Source organism: Bos indicus x Bos taurus, chromosome X, assembly GCF_003369695.1.
Source record: "Bos indicus x Bos taurus breed Angus x Brahman F1 hybrid chromosome X, Bos_hybrid_MaternalHap_v2.0, whole genome shotgun sequence".
NCBI classification, from domain to species: Eukaryota; Metazoa; Chordata; class Mammalia; order Artiodactyla; family Bovidae; genus Bos; species Bos indicus x Bos taurus.
The window spans coordinates 86,613,141-86,632,775 of NC_040105.1; the positions used below are offsets into that span (position 1 = coordinate 86,613,141).

Here is a 19,635-nt window from a genome sequence, read left to right on the forward strand (position 1 = left end):
TTTTTTTCCATATCTTGGCTAGTGTGAATAATGCTTCACTAAACATGGGAAGGCATTGAAGAGATCTTCAGTATCCTGTGTTCATTTCCTTTGCATATATAAGCAGAGGTGGGAATGCTGGATCATGTGATAGTTGTTTAAATTTTTGAGAAACCTCCATACTGTTTTCCATAGTGCCTGCGTCAGTTTGCATTCCCACCAACAGTGCTCAAGAGGTCCCTTTTTGTCCACATCCTCACCAACACTCATTATCTCTTGTCTTTTTAGTGACAGCCATTCTAACATGTGAGGTGAGAACTCAGTGTAGTTTTGATTTCCATTTCCCTGATGATTAGTGATATTGAGTACCTTTTTATGTACCTTATTGACCATTTTCTTTGGGGAAATGTCTGTTCAGTCGTCTGCTTGTTTCTTAATCTGCCCTTTTCCCGTAGGGTTTTGACTACTGTTTCTTAGAGCCAGGCTCAGTTACTTTTGTAAGACCCCAATAGTACTAGTTCTAGTCATTTTTTGTTTTTCCTTTGGTACCTGGCTTATCATGAACTAAGGTGCACAGGTAATGCGAAAAAGCAGATGGGTTTCTTTTTAAAAAGGATCTTTTCTTATGTCACCATACACATAAATATTGTCTCTTATTGCAGATTCAAATCCAGAAAGATATACGGGTTCTTCTTAAGAGAAAAAGAGAAAATCTGTAAGTATTTGTCCTTTAAAAATTCTAAATTTGCAATCTTGTCAGCTTTTGGAGAAAGTTAAGTGACCAAACTAATAGACATTTTTTCTCTCTTTATATTGGAAAAGCCCTGCCAATATTTATATATTAAAAAGGCATTATTTGGAAAAGTAAAATAGGAGAACTTTTTACTCTGGACAGCTTCTAAGATTTAAAACATCTGTCACTCATTTATGAATGGGGAAGTGATAATTAAAATCTAAATATAATCTCTTTTTTTTTTTTTGTTTTTGAGTTTTACCAAAAAGTGGAGTCATAATTGGAGTTCCAGTTCTGACTCCTGAGGCAGTGTGTCTCTGAAAAGTTATTTAGTTTACCTTTGCCTCAATTTCTTCATCTGTAAAATGAGCTTAATAGTAAGTGTCCAGTGAATGGTTCATTAATATTGATGAAGTTGAATCTGTAGTAGTGTATACTTCCTCCAATAAATTGAAGCTTAATTTTAGTTATTATTTCTCAAAATGATTTAAATGTATTTCTAATCTTCAAAAATCTAGGCATCAGTGCTGTCCTTCATGAAACACCTACTCTAGACTATAATATAGAATGAAAGAAATATAACAGAGCACCTATAATTATAATTTAGTGTTTGAGCCTTGGACCTTGAAAATTACCTAGTTCCGGAGTTCCCAAACATTTACTTTTAGACAGTACCCTGACCAGTGAAGACTTTTTACTGGCCCATGGTGAAGTGAGGGAAATAAGCCCCACAGGCCATGAGATTTTTAAAGCTGAACTTTTTCGATTTGAAAAATTGCTGCTTATTATAAGTTATATCCTTCTAATTTTGAGGAGTTAGACCCGTTCTGTATTTTATGAAATGTTGGTGATAGTAAATGATAGGTTTTTGTTTTTTATGTCCATGCTTGGCCAAAAAAAAAAAAAAAAATTGGCAGTTGTGTCATTGCCCTCACCATCATTCTTTGTTTATAAAACTTTTACTTGTCTATGATATCTTAAAATCTGAATCCAACTTTCTCATGTAGATGAGGAAATAGACAAAAGGTCATTTAATTTGTTCCAGGTAGTGCAGCTTGTCAAGCTGCTGAGCCAGGACCAAAGCCCTGTATACAATGCTGTCTCTCTTGTATTTCTGGTCTTCTGAGAATCGCTCTCATTATAATAGATTATGAAACTGAAACAGAAGAAATAGTAGTTTTTATGTGCTCATAACTATTTTTGAATTCCAAGTATAAAGAAATTCAAAAGACTTAATGTGCTTGTATAGCAAAGATTGCTACAGTTGACTGATTAGGCTGCATTAGAAAAATCTTGAACATGAACAAAGATTTTCATCAACAGACCAAAATTAGTTGTCTCCGAATTCAGCTACACAGGCAGCATGCTGTCCCATGATTGACAAAGGAGATAAGGTAACAGGTTTAGTGTTTCTTTTGGGAAATAGACCATAGTGCAATTGTATGGGCTGTAGGATTCAGGCTCCTATAGTTATTTATACACAGAGAATCTATTTCCTGTTTCTTTTTCCCTCTCCACCCCCACCCCACACGTCCCACACACATAAAAATTTATTGTAATTGGCCTGCAGCCCACTTAGATGTGTAAGAGAAAGAACTACCAAGGTGAAGAGCAGGAGTTCCCAGAAGCTTTAGCAAGAGTATCTGGCCAGTTCAGGAGTCAATAAACACTTTGGAGAGAGTTCTTCAATTGGCATAGTGCCTTGCCTCTCCCAAAGTACACTTCAAAATAGAAATACCTAATTCCCTTATCTCACTCACGTTCGTGAAGCTTGCATGGGTCAGGTGAACAAATGAACATGAAGAGAGAACAGAATGGAAAATATTCCTCATCCTTAACATGGAGACATTACCTTTCAGAGTATTTTTCCATGGCTTCTTGTATTTGACTTCGTGTGGCATCCTTCTTTAGTTAAGAATTCTTTAATTTCTCAAATGTCAGGAACACCCATAATTCAGTGTGAATAATTTAACTATGTATTGCATTAATAATAATGTTAATAATAAAAATACATATTGAATTTTTTCATTGTCTTTGGAATATCCATGCCCTTTTCTTTACTAGCGCTAATATTTGAGCGCTATAAGATTTGAATGGCTTTTGATTTGAATGGCTATAAGACTTCAGTCTTCAACAGATTTATCAGTCACTGAACTCTTTTATTAATCTCAGTTATAAGATATATTTGCTACTGAAGAGCAGAGCGAGGTTTTGTTGTTTTATTTTGTTTGTTATTTACCACAGTACAGTTTCACATTATGGTGGCCTGGTAGCTGAATCATAGTGACTTATTTAGCCATTTTGTAAGAAATGGTTTAAGACTACCTTGCTGCATGGCTTTTTAACAGTGTGAGTACTGGGAAACAACATTCATAGCGAACCAATCTATTAAACTGGTCCCTCCTCTAGGAAAGGCCAGAGGATAGGGCATGTAGCCAAGATGTAAGTTGCAAAATTCTCCCTGTAAAACAAAGGCTGTGGGAAATAGCACTGCAGATTAACAGATTTGTTTTTTAAACCTGTGCTCAGGGTTGGCAGCTCACAGCTGTATTGATTTATTATAATTAGTAGATAAGATGATAGGAGACAGATGTGTAACAAATAGCAATGATAATAGTCTATATATTTCTCATTCAGATAACACATTTATAACTGTGAGTTAATTTGTCAGATATGTAATCCAATTGTTTTTATTAACTTATGTTAAGATCATAAAGAAAAAAATACCCAGTACACGGAAGACTTTACAGACAAAAAGTCTACACCATGCATGATGGGCTGTTGAATGTAGCAGCAGGGTTTTGTCTAGAGGGACCTGTAGCAGATCCTCTTTAGCAGGGATTAGGGATTGGGGTTGTCATTGTCGTTGTCTGCTTCCCTTCTACAGCACTGAACCCTTTATATTTCTCTGAACACGTAACTCCTAGAACTTAGTTTCTCTCCCATTTTTCATGATGTCTGAAAAAGTTGGATTATAACATCATGTCTTGTTGGCAGGTGCCACTTCTAGCATGATATATCCTCAAAATTCCTTATATGTAAGCTTTGGATTAAATTATATCCAATCCACTCTCAACTTTGGAAAGCTTTAAAAAATCAAGTGTGTTTTTAAAAATAAAAATCAAGTGTGTTTCAATCACTTAAAATGAGGAAGATAAATGTACTTGTACACAGTGTGTGTGAGGTGTGTAGGCACAACATTGTATGAGGCTCCCACATTTCAACACATGACATCTCCTTATTTCAACATATGTAGATAGGATCCAAATTATACTATCCTATGACCTATAAAAAGCATTATCTGATACGTGCTGGGCATGTTCTTAACGCATTATGGGAGGGAATGCGTGCTCGAGCAAGAAAGGGCATCTTCAACATGGCAGCTGAGGTGCTTTCTTTGCTGGGGAAAGCTGGGAAGAGACTAGCAGGATGGCGACTTCAGGAGTTAATATCCATCCAGGTGATGAAGCAAACAAGTTTGGTTCATCTTGTTTGAGATGTTACCAAAGATCAGTCATAGCTGTGAGACTCTTCTAGTCAAACTAGCTAGGCAGGCGTACAGTGTGTGGTATAGAGCATCTGTCTAGTCATCCTAGGTGTTTGCTTTTCTTTTGCTTTTTTTTCAGCTTTCAAATGTATTTATTATAATTACTGTAAACTTCAAAAGTTTGACTGTATAAGCTATTTCATATTGATTAAATTGACTTACCAACTTTGAGTCACATGAGACTTACATAGAGCAGACAGATATATATTTCACATGATTATTCAGTCCTGCAAACTGTCTGAAAGCAAAAGATCATGCTAGCTACTCTTACTGCCTTTTATTTTCTTAAAATATTAACATTTAAAAAGTTTTAATGTTGAAATATAAGGTTAATTATATTGTAATGTAGTGCCTATGAAGTTTGATTTCATTAACCAAAGCAACTGTTTTCTTTAATGGGTATATAACCTTTCTCCTATATGTTTTAAAATCACTTGAAACTTTTTAATAGTGTGTGAAAGAAAATAGGAATTTTTAAAAAAGCACTCCACCCCTTTACAAAAGTCTTGTTGATGCAATATCTATGTCGAAGTATGATCTTTTAAAGTGCAACAGGTATGCATATCTGTTTTAATCTCTTGGAATTTTTATAATTGTTTTCTGATTTAATGTTTAGTGGATACAGGCTTATCCTTTTCAGAAGGCAAATTATCTCTTTATTTGGTATTTAAATTACTCTTAACTGATGTGTGATTTGAAAATGTGATTTCTTAAAGTACCACTGACAGTTAATCACAGATTATCACGTTGATATCTGTTACATTTTCATAAGGAAATATATCAAGGACAGATGAAGAATATTTGTCTCTACCATGTGTCTCAACTTGGTAGATGCATGGATCCTTGCTTGGTTTAGACCATTTTCTAAAACTTGTTAAAAAAAAATTATCTTGGTATGGACTTTAGTTTATTATTTTTTCTCTTTCCTGAATGGGTGTTGTGTCACATGCTATTGGAAAAGATGATGATTTCTTTTAAATTCAGCCTTTAATCAGTATGTCACGTTTGTTTACTTTGTGTGCTGGAGCTTCATGTATTACTAATGCTTTTTGTGTTTAACCTAACTATCTCAGAGCATTTGAAGTAACTGGAATGAAATACTTAACATTAAACTTGGCCTCAAAACAAGAAGCAAAGTAAAATTACACCTGATTTTCACTTAAACTTCTAGGACTTACTGGGCAGCTAAAGGGCTCCCCGCCCCCTGCACTGCTATAAAAATGCTTTAGACTGTAGGACAGATCAGTGCTCAAAGTTGTCATCAGGATTTTTTCATACACAAAGTTTGTCACTCTCACCTATTTAAATTATACCAGTATGACCCAGGTCACAGACAGTACAGCTAAAAGCATGGACTTTAAAATCCAGTAGACCTGGATCAGAATCCCTACTTAGCTGTGTTATCTTGATCAAATGATATGTCTGAGACTATTATATCATCAGTTATAAGTTACATCCCTAGTTCATTAGTATATTAGTTCAAAGTGTGTTTCTGAAGGATTAAAGGAAATAGTGTATCTAAAGGACTGAGCATAGCCCATAGTACAGGCTCAATAAGTGGTTATTAATCTGATGCTCGGGCTTCCCAGGTGGCTCATTGGTAAAGAATCTCCCTGCCAATGCAGGAGATGCAAGAGACGCAAGTTCGATCCCTGCGTCAGGAAGATCCCCTGGAGGAGGGCGTGGCAACCCACTCCAGTATTCTTGCCTGGAGAATCCCATGGACAGAGAAGCCTAGCAGGCTACAGTCCATGGGGTCACTGAAGAGTTGGACACAACTGAGTGAGCATGCAATCCGATTCCCAAATGGAATGCTGAACATCAACAGGAATGATTCGCTATCCCCTGACTGAAGCTGACGCCCTGCCCTTTCCAGCTGAAATACAAGTGCATTATTTGATTTTAAGGAAGTGCAACTCAGAGTTCATGTCCTCCTGGTGGGACAGCAGTATCCCTCTTCATACATGGCAGGACAGCATTTGTGAAAGGCATCCGTGAAAAGGCACATGATACAAATTCTATAATCCTCTTGCTTTTGTAACAACTTGTCTTTTTCCTCTGTGGAAAAGGCAGTTTGTCCAGTTTCATGTTTTCTATCAAGCAACTAAACACATGTTCAAAGTAATTACCAGGAATTTTAAGAGTGTACCATTTCCTGGAGTGTTGGCATGGACAAGTGATTTTTTAAAAAGATGACTAAGATTGATTGTCTTCTGGCTATTGCCCTTAACATACATTTTTACTTTATAGTTTCAGAGCAATCCCATCTCCATTCTTATTTCAGTCAACAAGTTTATTGAACACTTCATACACAGAGGTACAAGTGTAGGAGGATTCAGCAGCAAACAATAAACTCTGCCTCACGGAACCTTTATGTTCTAATGGAGGCCTTGAAAATAAACATGAAAGATAAAGCATATGATGTAGTAGTGTTAAGTACTAAGGAGAGAAATCAAAACGGGCTGTGATTTTGGAGTGACTGGAGAAGGCCTTGGGCTTCCCAGGTGGCTCTGTGGTAAAGAATCCACCTGCAATGTAGGAGACTCAAGAGACCTGAGTTTGATCCCTGGGTCAGGAAGATCCCCTGGAAGAGGGTATGGCAACCCATTCCAGTATTCTTGCCTGGGAAATCCCATGACTGCAGCCTGGCAGGCTATAGTCCATAGGGTCACAGAGTCGGACACGACTTAGCAACTGAGCACGGGGAAGACCTTACTGAGGGAGTGATATTTGAATAAAGGCAAAAAGGAGATGAGAAAATAAGCTGGGAAGGTATCTTGGAAGAACATTCCAGGTAGAGAGAATAGCGTGTACAAGAGCCCTGAGGCAGGATCATGCTTGTTGTGTCCCAGAAACATCAAGGAACAAGTTGGCATGGTAGCAGAAGGAAGTGGACAGTGTCGCAGATGAAGGCAGAAACTTGAGGTGGGGGACAGGTCCCTTCTTATAGATTGGAGTAAGGACTATGTTTTTTTCTGAATGAGTCACATGGGGATTCTTTGAAAGGTTTTGAGCAGAGGAATGGCATGATCTAGCTTACAATTGAACTGGAGCACTCTGGCTGCTGAGTTTATAATTTGTTATAAAAGTGGAAGCAGGGAGCTCACATTGGGTATTGCAGTTCTCCAGGTGAGAGGAGACAGTGGCTTGAGCCAGGTTGGTATGTGTGGAGGTGGTGAGAAGTAGTTAACTTTGGTATCTGTTTTGTGAGTAGAGCTGGTAGGATTTGCTGATGAATTGGCTGTGGAATTGTGAGAAAGAGAGGGGGATGAAAGTGAACCTGATTGAAGGCCTTTGGTTAAAGCAACTGGAGCTACAGAGACGGGCAAGACTGAGTGGGCTATTTGTGGAAGGATGATCAGCAGCTCAATTTCCTATTAATACATATGTATTAAATGAGTATGTAACTGATATCTAAATGGATCTGTTGAGGAAGCAGTTGGATATACAAACCTAGTGCTTAAGGGAGACCTCCAGGCTTAGCAGAGAAACTTTGGGATCATCACCATATTTATGTTGTTTAAAGCTATGAGCCTAAATGAGATCACCTTGGGAGTGAGCTTAGATAAAGAAGAGGTTCAAGGACTGAACACTATATCATTGAGAGGTATGGGAGATAAGAAGCAGCAATGAAGATGGAGAAAGAATTGTCAGGGAAGTCGGAAGAAAATCTGAAGAATGGGTTCTCCTGGAAGCCAAGTGAAGAAGTTTCCAGCAGGAAAAGAGGGGTCAACTGGGCTAAAGGCTGGTGGTGGGTCAAGGGCAGGGTGAGGCCTGAGCTTTAATTGACCTTGGGATCTGACAACATGGAAGTCATTGGTGACCTTGAGCAAAGCAATTTTGTGGAATGGTAGGAGGAAACCTGCAGAGAAGGCAATGGCACCCCACTCCAGTACTCTTGCCTGGAAAATCCCATGGACGGAGGAGCCTGGTGGGCTGCAGTCCATGGGGTCGTGAAAAGTCGGACACGACTGAGCGACTTCCCTTTGACTTTTCACTTTCATGCATTGGAGAAGGAAATGGCAACCCACTCCAGTGTTCTTGCCTGGAGAGTCCCAGGGACGGCGGAGCCTGGTGGGCTGCTGTCTTTGGGGTCGCACAGAGTCGGACACGACTGAAGCAACTTAGCAGCAGCAGCAGCAGCAGGAGGAAACCTGAGCTTAGTGGGGTCAAAAGAAAATGGGAGATAACTGGGTGACAGGGCATGGGGACAACTCTTTAAAGGAGTCTTACAGAGAAGGAGAGGGTTTCTTAGGTGGCGCTAGTGGTAAAGAACCCACCTGCCAATGCAGGAGACTTAAGAGACATAGGTTTGATCCCTGGGTTGGGAAGATCCCCTGGAAAAGGGCCCAGCAACCCACTCCAGTATTCTTGCCTGGAGAATCCCATGGACAGAGGAGCCTGGTGGACTATAGTCCAAACAGTCAGACATGACTGAAGTGACTTAGCACACACACAGAGAAGGAGAAGAAATGGAGCCACAGGCAGAGAATAAGGTACAAGAGAGGGAATGGTTTTTAAGATGAAAGAAATCATAGCCTGTTAGAATGTGGGTGGGACCAGTTCAGCAGAGCAGGAGAAATTAATGAGGCAGGAGAAGGAAGAGTTAATAGAGCAGCAGAACAGAGGAGTCTGGTGGGCTGCTGTCTATGGAGTCGCACAGATTCGGACATGACTGAAGCGACTTAGCAGCAGCAGCATCAAGGTCTTTCTAGTCTAGACAGGGGCTTCATGCATGAGAGAAGGGGTCGGCCTTGGCTGGGAGCATTACCAGCCCATCTCTAGTCATAGGAGAGAGGAGAGATGTGGCCACAGATGCGAGTAGTTGCAGAGACACTGGTGGGAGTCTGTGGACGTTCTCTTCAGACGGTTTCAGTTTTCTCAGCCAAATGGTAAGCCAGGTCAGCAGCTGAGGTTGAGGACAGTGAAGGAGACTTGGTGGTCTGAAGAGAGAAAACAAAGCATGAACCCCAGGAGAGCAAGCCTGTGGATGGCCTAGGGCAGGGCAGCATGGCTTCTCTGCAGCTTCAAGGGTCCATTTGAGGGAGCAGCCATGGATCTAAAGGGGGATGTTTGGCTCTGTTGGGTGTTTCTCCAGCCAAATTCAGCTGCATGGGGAAGGGTGCAGATAAGGTGGTAAACTGGATTTAACCAGGTCGTGGTTTAGCTGAGTGAGTACACCAAAGTGGGAGAGGGGCAAGAGAGTTGAGAGTGTATTCCAGGGACCAATACCACACACCCATGGAAGTGAAGCTGGATCAGACAGAGGACTTTCCCAACAGTGCCATGAAGTAGATGGCAAGCAAGTAGAACACAAGCAGTATTCCCGATTGCACATGATGCCGCTGGTACAGAGCTTTACATGAGAGGTCGTATATCTTGTCCAGAGTCACATTTAAGAGCAGATACTGAGTTGAGAAGCCAGATCTCCTTTGATTAGGGTGTTTACCACCCAACCTATCATAGGCTTTCTTCTAATATAATAGCAGGGTGTTTAATCTTAAGTTACCAAATCACTATACACATGTGTCTCTTATAGTGACATTCTAGTAGCATTGACTCTGAAATAATATGACTTAGATCACAAAAGGGGACCAGCACTTTAAAAGCAGAAAGCTCGAAAGCATCTGCCATGCTGCTTGCTGTTTTCTGATACATCCTGCAGTTCTGCTGCCAGCCATTCCCCAGAGTCCATGAGGACCATCCTCATTTCCCAGTCTTTGTCCTCTCCTTTTGAAAATGTTCCCATCCTTTACACCAACCCAAAATACTGTGCTTTTTTTGTGAAACCTTCCTAGGTGGTTCTCCTTCGTCCTCCATCTCTCCCCGATCCCCAAACTGGGTGTAATCTCATCCCTTTTTTGAATACCTTTTGTTCTTGCTTCTCTGATGGGATCTATCATAGTCTACTGTATATGTTTGTGAACTCATCTCCCTGCCCCCTACCATACATATGGACATGCAGATGTGCATGCAAAGGATTGAGAGCATGTTTTATTCATCTTTGTATTATGTGCTCAAAACATACATAGTAGGTGTTCAAATTTTTTTTAAAAAATTAATTTATCAGCAGACTGTGTGTAATGCTGGAAAATTTTTGATACAGAAGGATTTTTAAATGATAGGCCAAAGTGAGCGGAAGGTGCCTGGGAGCGGGGGGTGCTTGAAAGAGCACCAAACTTGGGGACAGACCTCGGATGCAATTTGCACTGTCACTCATTCACTTCCCTTGGAGATGAAAGATCAGACAGCATCAGTGGCTCAAATACTCAGCTGAAATGGAGGTTCCATAGAGTCCCTTCAGGTGCTCACACAGCTTCCCCAACTGAAGCAACTCTGCTTTTTTCTTTTATCTATACTTGTGTTTCCATGTGCATATAAGATTTTATTCAAATGAGTGACCCATACCCACCCCATGCCCCCAGCCTCAGCACCACCAGAAAAAATAGAAAACTTCTAAACTAAATGATCTCTCTTTACCTCAGTGTTCTTTGAGCCTTGTGGGGTGTGTGTGTGTGTGTGTGTGTGTGTGTGTGTGTGTGTACTATGAGGATTAAGTAGATGTTTCCCTACCTCTAAGACTTAAGGGAAGTCTGTGTAAAAAATTAAGTGTATATAACAAAACAGTTGACTGAAAAGCATGCAGCACAGTTTAAATCCAGCTAGTTTGTAATATTGTCAAAAGCTGTCTTCTGCTTCTTCAGCCCCATTTTTCAAATGAGACTGAGGTGATACTCCCCACTTAGGGGGATTCTATCAGTCTAAAGACTTTTGTTTGTCTTCTGGTATTGTCCCTGAGAATTTATGTATTGAAATAAGTATTTATTTTGAATTAATTTCCTTTCAGTACTTCTTTATATTATCAGTAAGGAATTATTTTTAAAACTGTGTGTAAGTAGACTATCATCTCTGAGTACCCTTTAGGGTTTATAAAGGAGTATTATAAAATATTTGTTATAATAAAGAGGTGCTGGATTTGATAGGGTTGCGAACTACTGGTCTGTGCTGCATACTTAGATGCTTAGATGTTTAAAAATGATGACATAATCAAGGATCAGAATGAGTGGTAGACATTTCTAGTGATGTGGGAAATTAGGAAAAGGAGAGACTATCATGGATTTGGGTAGTCATGGAATGTTTGATGGAGGAGAGGATTATTAGAGGGGATCTTGCATACTGAGGATCAGGCACTATGATAGACCCTTGGTGTATTCTATCTTGAAAAAAAAAAAAAAAAGGGTGACGAGACTTGTCAGAGAGATGGAGAAAGCAATTTCTAGGTATATTGTTTAGTAACTCAGTTGTGTCTGGCTCTTTGTGGCCCCCTGGACTGTAGCCCTCTAGGCTCCTCTGGCCATGGGGTTTCCCAGGCAAGAAGACTGGAGCGGGTAGTTGTTCCCTTCTCCAGGGGATCTTCCCAACCCAGGGATCAAACCCACATCTGCTGCATTGGCAGGCAGATTCTTTCCACTGAGCCACCAGGGAAGCCCTTTTCTAGGTATAGTAAAGCATAAAGTTAAAGTTGCAAGGGCCCCAGGAAATTGTAAGGGTGGTGTCAACCTTTGGTGTTCATGGATGGATTCCAGGGAACTCAGGAATTCCCTGAATTTGAGTATACCATTTTGCATATCTTTCTGAGGAGAACTGGGTCTATAGTACTCATTGAATTCTGAAAGTGGTCCATCACCCCTAGGAAGTTAAGGCCTACTGATCTAGCCAGATCTTATGCTCAGAGGCTTTGCCCAAGGTTACACAGCTAGTCAGTGACAGAGATGGGGCCTGAATCACAGGTCGTTTCATCTGTAATTTCTTGCTCATTTCACCACGCTCAGTTGAACATGAATAACAGCAGAGCAGGCTTAAGGATTATGTTACCATTTTATAGTAATTGGTGTAAAAAGGCACAACTGTCTTGGGGTCAGTAGTTGATTTTCACAGGAGTTGCAGAAGGATGCACTTTGCTTTGGCCCCTCAAAGTGAGCTAATACTGTACTTTTTTCTAGTTGAAATATACTGCCACTCACCAAAATAGCTTTCTCAACTGAAGGCAAGCTCCTGGAGAAAGATTATTCTCCATGAGGCTGTTTCTGCAGTTCCTTTCCAGTTGGCACTGTTTTTCTGACCTGCAGTGGCCTCCAGTTTCCTGCCAAATCAAATGAAAACTACTTCGCCTGATTTGTCAGATCATGTACTACTGTGGCCTGTACTGCTGTGGCGAGTACTTTGTGCCCCAGTCAGGCGAGTGTCCTTATTATTTGCACTCATTCCTCTCCTAGAGTCTTTTCATTCCTCTCTTCATGTGGTTCCCCAGCCCAGAATGACCTCTATCCTTTTCCTTTGTTTCCAGATCCCCAACATAAGGTCCAGCTTAAGTCTAATCTCCACAAAGCTTCCCTTTGTAACTGTGGACCATTTTGCACTTGCTCTGAACTGCTATCACATTAATTGCTTGCACTGTGCACCACAGGACTTAGGTATTTCTACAGACTCTTCATTGGAAAGAAGGTCGAGTGGTCACTTTGAGAATGGGGTTCCAGGAAGTCCAGGGTGGGACTCAGGGCACCCCCAATCCCTGCTTCCGCCAGAGCAATTCTACTTTAGTGTTTACAGATGGGAAATCTTCACTAGTGTTTATTTGATGAAATGGGTTAGCTGCCCCTTTCTCCTGCAAACAAAGTTTGAAAAACATTGGATCTATCTTGTGTGCTGATGACTTCATAACTGTTAACTCATAATGAGCAGGGGCCAGGAGACTTACACTGCCTTGGACTTAATACTGCCACTCCCAGGCAACTGGTGCAATTTGAGCACAAAACAGACATGTAGGAAATTATTTTATGATTATATTAGTCCAATTTGGGGGATAGGCGATAATGAATAGCATTACTAAAAAATTATCATAATGAAGAACTCAGAATATTTCTGGGTTGATCATTGAGAAATAAGCCAAAACTGGTGGATTTATTTCCCCTCTTTTGAAAAAGTCAAATACTATTTAAAGCTGTTCAGTTTACATGTGCATATTGAAGAGAAACCTCAGTATTGGCATTCTCTACTCTCCTAAAATTTAGCCAAACTTAAATATCACAGGCATGTGCTCATATAGTTGCTATAGTGTTATACAACTGACTTGTAGAGTCACGTGCAGTATGCCAGATAACCTACAAAAATTGCATCTAAAATTTATGGCCATAATGATTAAAACTGGAAAATACCAGTCTTTCAGACCAGTTATTTCTGCTTTCTCGTATCAAATCAATGCTAGAAACTAATAAAAACCTGAGTATTTAAATCAATGGTGCTATCAACTTGTTAATACTCTTTTGTTTTTGTTTTGTTTTCCCTGCTCTCTGCCTGGTTCATTGTCTTCACCTGCAGGTGTACTTTATTGTCGGCTTCCAAAGATTACTAACTCTTTCTGTATCATTAAAATTGAACTGCCTTGACTATTCTGCTACTCTTACTGCTGCTCCCATTATTGCCTTCTTCAGCAAAATCAGGCTTTCCGAAGCCAAAGAATAACAAGAAATAAACATCATTTTAGAAGCCTTGCCACCATGAAACTTAAGCAAAGTGTGCTCACCATTATTTTGCTGCCTATCCACCTGTTAATAACAATATACAGTGCCCTTATATTTATTCCATGGTATTTTCTTACCAATGCTAAGAAGAAAAACGCTATGGCAAAGAGAATAAAAGCTAAGCCCACCTCAGACAAACCTGGAAGTCCATATCGTTCTGTTACGCACTTCGACTCGCTAGCTGTCATAGACATCCCTGGAGCAGACACCCTGGATAAATTATTCGATCATGCTGTCTCCAAGTTTGGGAAGAAGGAGAGCCTGGGAACCAGGGAAGTCCTAAGTGAAGAAAATGAAATGCAGCCAAATGGAAAGGTTTTTAAGAAGGTAAAGCATTTTGGGGCTTTCTATTTTTTTTTAAGGGGAAGGTACACTTGACTATAAATCAAGTGCATTTAAAACATGCCAACATTTCATTATAGTGCCTGTAACTAATTCTCCAAAGCTGTTCCTAGCGTCTGTATATTCACTTAAGGGCAATTTTGAGTTCTCCCCATTGAATAGTATTTTAATTGCTTGTTTGAGCACATATGCTAATATTACAGCATCTCTCACTCTAACAGTTAATTCTCGGGAATTATAAATGGTTGAACTATCTCGAAGTGAACCGCCGAGTGAATAACTTCGGTAGTGGACTCACTGCACTGGGACTGAAGCCAAAGAGCACCATTGCCATTTTCTGTGAGACCAGGGCTGAATGGATGATTGCGGCACAGACCTGCTTTAAGTACAATTTTCCTCGTAAGTGCCTGGTGGTTTTGGAGGGAGAGAGTGGGCTGTTCTTATACATGAAACTGTCCTGAGCAAGTGTTAAGCCAGAACCTGTTGACCTTGAGAATCCTAACTGATGAATTTGTGCCCAGTTTGTGGCACTTTTAGTATTTTCTGGTTTCTTTAGGTTTAGAGAGTTAGAATCCTGAGAATTTGTAAGACACATTTGCGACTGCCAGGAAGTTTGAGGCAAAGTGGAAGGGTAAGAGCAGAGACTATGAAAGCAAAGTAGATTATAAAATATATTCATGTCTGTGAGTCTACCATTAAAAGTTGGCTGAAATAATATATCTAAGAAATGTTTATCATTTAATGTTTTGTTTATTTTTTATTATGTAGTTGTGACTTTATATGCCACCCTTGGCAGAGAAGCTGTAGTTCATGGGTTAAATGAATCTGAGGCTACATATCTGATTACTAGTGTTGAACTTCTGGAGAGTAAACTTAAGGTAAATATGACATTTTCTTTTAATTTATGGTAGCATTTGACAGCATAGGAAAATATTCAGTAATGAAGTTGATTGCAAGCCCATATTTAATAGCTGGATTTTCCTTCTGTTCAACAGACTGCATTGATAGATATCAACTGTGTTAAACATATCATTTATGTGGACAATAAGACTATCAATAAAGCAGAATACCCTGAAGGATTTGAGATTCACAGCATGCAATCAGTAGAAGAGTTGGGATCCAAGCCAGAAAACTGTAAGTAAAGCAAACAAATTTATTAATTGATTCAAGGCTTATTATTCCAGTAAATTAAAGAAATAATACAAGTGAAAACTGTTAAGTTCTCTGATTTAAAAAAAGGTTTGTATAACTCAATAAAAAATAACATGAAAAATGTTTAAAAACTATCAAGACCATATAATATTAAGATTTTCTCTCCCTCCTCAAAAAGGTAACCACTGTTTGAAAATTTACTAAATTGCTGAGAAGTATTCAATGGTTCAGGGCTTCCCTGGTGGCTCAGATAGTAAAGAATCCGTCTGCAATGCAGGAGACCGGGGTTCGATCCTTGGGTTCGGAAGGTCCCTGGAGAAGGGAGTGGCTACCCATTCTAGTATTCTTGCCTGGAGAATTCCATGGACAGAGGAGCCTGGCAAACTACAGTCCATGGGGTTGAAGAGAGTTGGACACAACTTAGCAACTAAGCATGCATGCATTCGATGATTCAGATTTATGGCAGCTGCTGCCAAACTTTCTTCCCTTTTTTTTTTTTTTTTTGTTAAAAACCTACTATAACCTTCCAGTCTGAACCTCATGTAAGGGACAGATCTCAGGCCTTCCATTCAGTAAAATTTTCCTTTATTTTTTTTAGTGCTAATGCTACTGATTTTAATCATATCTCTGAGGATACAAACCATAAATAAAACCATACTTGGATTTATTCTACTACTGGTATGGTAGTTGGTATTCCATTTGAAATAAGTTAAGTGTGTCATATCAAAATGTCAGTTGGTCATCAGGTCAGAGAGGGTTGAACAGTTGAAATATTCCATTTAAATTATTTTCTTTCACATGTTTAATGAGAAGATCACAATACTCTGCTAGATGAGGAAGCCAAGTCTTTTATAACAGGCAGTCAGCATGCCTGCCCTTTGCTCTGAGGAAAAGTATTATCTTTATTGCACTGGACAGTGAGCATGCCTGTTCTTTGCTCCAGAGGGAGACACTTTTTCTGTCTTCCAAGGCTGTTCACTGTGGAATCATCCTTGAAAAGATAGTCCAGAATAAAGTCAGTGCCTCTGCTCACAAGATGTGCAGAAACTCAACAGACCCATGGAGAGTTGTGTCTCAACACCAGGTTGACACTGCAAGATTGGGATAAAGTTGACTGACAAGTCCTGATTGGTTGGGATTTGTTGGCATAAAACTATGGGAGGTAGGGGTCCTCATAATTTTGTGTGAGCCGTAACATGATAGACCCACATATCCTACCTAGTCCACTCATCTCTACCTTCTTTTATTGTATTTTACAAATGCATCCATCCATAAATTATTAGGGGGAAAAAAGGTCCTCATAGTTTGAGAAGCACAACTCTAGCAGACAGGTTAGCAAGCTTCAACCTGCATCTGTTTCTCTAAATGAAGTTGGATTGGAACACAGTCACATCCATTTGTTTAACAATTGCCTATGGTTTCCTTCACTCTCCAGTAACAAACCTGGGTAGCTTTGGCAGAGAGACCATACGACCCTCCAAGTTTAAAATATTTACTCTATGGTCCTTTGCAATAAAAGTTGGCTGATCCCTGCTCAAGACAGCTAACTGTAATCTGTTGGGAAGACCTCTCTATTTCTTTCCCCTAATCATTCAACAAGCAGAGGCGGCACTGGAGCTCAGGACACAAGATGATTAAACGTTCCTACCTGAAGGCAGACGGCAAGAAGAAACAAAGTTTAGAAACTGTTTAGATATTACCTTTGGTGGGAACTGAAGGCCATCTAAGCCCCTCTACATTGTCTCTTTTTCTTGGTTTCCTAAAATTCCTGTTTGATTTTGATTAAAAAGAATCGAAGTATGGTCTGACCCTGATAGGGAAAGAAGCATTAATTCTGAAAGACCCAAAAGAATCCCCAATCCAGACACATACCAAATATTCTAACTACAGGCATGAGTGAGTGTATGTGTGTGTGTAGCAGAGAGAGAAACAACTTCCTGTTACAGTTTTTATGTCACTGCACTTTCAGCAGTTTCAAGAAATGATTTCCTTTATAGATTTCAAGAAGCAACCGTCAAAACACAGACATCATTTTGGTTTGATTTCCTTTGGATTTTACTTGCTACTTGGAATCTAATTTAAAAAATATGTTAAATGTATAATGGTTATCTTATTGTTATCTTACTCAACATCCATGGTTCAATTATTTTTTAAAATAAAATTATTTTTCTAAAAACTTGAAGAGAGTCAGGTCCAGTTGGTTTTCAATCAGGAGTGTGTATGAGTGTCACCTGTGGAGCCTGTGATCCATTCCAGACATACAAAACCAGAATTTTCAGAGCTAGGGTCCAGAGATAGTATTTAATTTAAGTTGCACAGGCGATTCTTATGCCCACCAGTGGTTAAGAACCAAAATCTAGTCCAACCATTTCATTTTAGACATGAGAAAACTGAGGCTTGAGGAGCTCACACACAGTACTCTATCGTCCTAATTCTCCAGATCTTAGATATCTTTCCACAACAAAACCCTGTAAACAGCACTGTGGAGAGGGATTAGGCTAAACATTCAGAAAATGGGCCAAATTAAGTTTGAAGTTCTCATTGCAGGTAACCAGAATTGGATAACCATTTTCTTGTTGATGATCAATAGAGAGTATTTGTTTTAAATAGTTTATCATTACACCAGAATCTAAAAATCTTATCTCTGTTTAACAATTTAACTTTTAAACTAAAGGAAATGTGCTTTTTCATTCATTTAGTGAGCGTTTCTCCAAATAGACCAACTCCTTCAGACTTGGCTATTGTCATGTATACCAGTGGATCTACTGGCCGACCTAAGGGAGTGATGATGCATCATAGCAATTTGATAGCTGGAATGACTGGCCAGTGTGAGAGAATTCCTGGGCTGGGGTAAGAGAAAATTATTGAGTGTTCTTAGAACTAATGTTTGACATTCTCTAAACTCAGACTATAGTAAAACAATAATTGATGTTTCTAATTTACAATGTCTTTTTAAGAATGGCTAGAATCTTTCTCTTACTTTGTTTTAGACCAAAGGATACGTATATTGGCTACCTGCCTTTGGCTCATGTGCTTGAGTTGACAGCAGAGATCTCTTGCTTTACCTATGGCTGTAGGATTGGATATTCTTCTCCACTTACACTCTCTGACCAGGTGACAAGCTTTTCAGTCTATTGACATGATCATATTAAGTTACAGTGTTCGGCTGAAAACAGTTTACTAAAACATGAAATATTTTAATTCAGCTAAAACTTTCTCCTTGGCTTCAAAAATAGCTCCCACGAGCAGTATGTTGCTATAGAAAATAACCTTGAGGATTTGTTAGCATTGCTTTATCTATATATTTTAAAATTATTTTGAGACTGATAATTACTTTCATTGTCTTCAGTATTCTATCAACCAAAATGTTACCAAAATAGTATTTCTATATGATGCTAGTTGATGTTCATAGAGATGACTTTGAGATGTGGCTTTGCCTTCTGGCTGATCAAAGAAAATTAAAATTTTTTTCAGTTTTGTTTTAGTGTTTGATCTACCTTAGTTTAGGTTTTTTCACCTTTTTTTTGTTTTTATTTGAAAATGGATAGTCTGTGCTATGTGTGATATGTTATTAGTAAAAACGCTCAGTTTACCAAAATACCCCATTTTCTTTTATCCTGGATCAGAGTTTCTCCTATAAGAAAGACTGAAATGTGCTAGAAGAAATCATCTACAGGACAAAAACACTAATATCCTCATACCTCAGACTTGTAGGTTATGATAGTTGGAACAGATAACTCACAGAGCAGTACAGAGCAAATTCCATGTGTAAATGTCTGTCTTTGCTCCTGCTAATACTTAAATTATAACCTTTTTCCTGCTAAGGTTTCTTTCCTTGATCCTATTTACTTTTTGTTTACTCTAGTCCAGCAAAATTAAAAAGGGAAGCAAAGGAGACTGTACTGTACTGAAGCCTACACTCATGGCTGCTGTCCCGGTGAGTATAGCATGTCAGTGTCGTCCATGGCCTGCACTTGGACTTTAAAAAAAGTAACCCTCTTAAATATTTGTCAACGTTTTTAAACAATTGTACTTTGTGGAAATTACAGTAAAATGTGTCCCTTAAAATCTTAGATAAGTATCTGGAAAAGATGAAATGGCAAACTTCTAAAGTGGATGCCTGTAAGGGTTTGCTGATTCTTGAAAATTAAGTGATGAAACTGACCTAGCTCAAATTACCTAGTCTGAGAATTGGTCATAATACTATAAAGATAGATGACACTCCAAAGATCATTTAGTTTAGTCACTTCATTTAAAAATGAGGCAACTGAGGCCATCCTAGAAAACTGGGGCAGTGTATC

General features: G+C 39.2%; 1 protein-coding gene across 3 annotated transcripts in view; it reads left to right on the plus strand.

Annotated features, from left to right (window-relative positions):
- The window catches only part of ACSL4 (acyl-CoA synthetase long chain family member 4), a 77,642-nt gene that overhangs the window by 29,693 nt on the left and 28,314 nt on the right, over positions 1 to 19,635 (plus strand). Inside the window, exons 2-9 of one of the 3 annotated variants that reach the window (XM_027535001.1) lie at positions 642 to 694; positions 13,928 to 14,167; positions 14,404 to 14,581; positions 14,951 to 15,060; positions 15,178 to 15,316; positions 18,034 to 18,184; positions 18,325 to 18,448; positions 19,200 to 19,271. In XM_027535001.1, coding sequence (XP_027390802.1) covers positions 13,940 to 14,167; positions 14,404 to 14,581; positions 14,951 to 15,060; positions 15,178 to 15,316; positions 18,034 to 18,184; positions 18,325 to 18,448; positions 19,200 to 19,271 — 1,002 coding nt within the window. In that variant the 5' untranslated portion in view covers positions 642 to 694; positions 13,928 to 13,939. Of the gene's footprint in view, positions 1 to 641; positions 695 to 13,637; positions 14,168 to 14,403; positions 14,582 to 14,950; positions 15,061 to 15,177; positions 15,317 to 18,033; positions 18,185 to 18,324; positions 18,449 to 19,199; positions 19,272 to 19,635 lie in introns of all 3 variants that reach the window. The other 2 variants (XM_027535000.1, XM_027535002.1) reach the window with 2 other exon arrangements.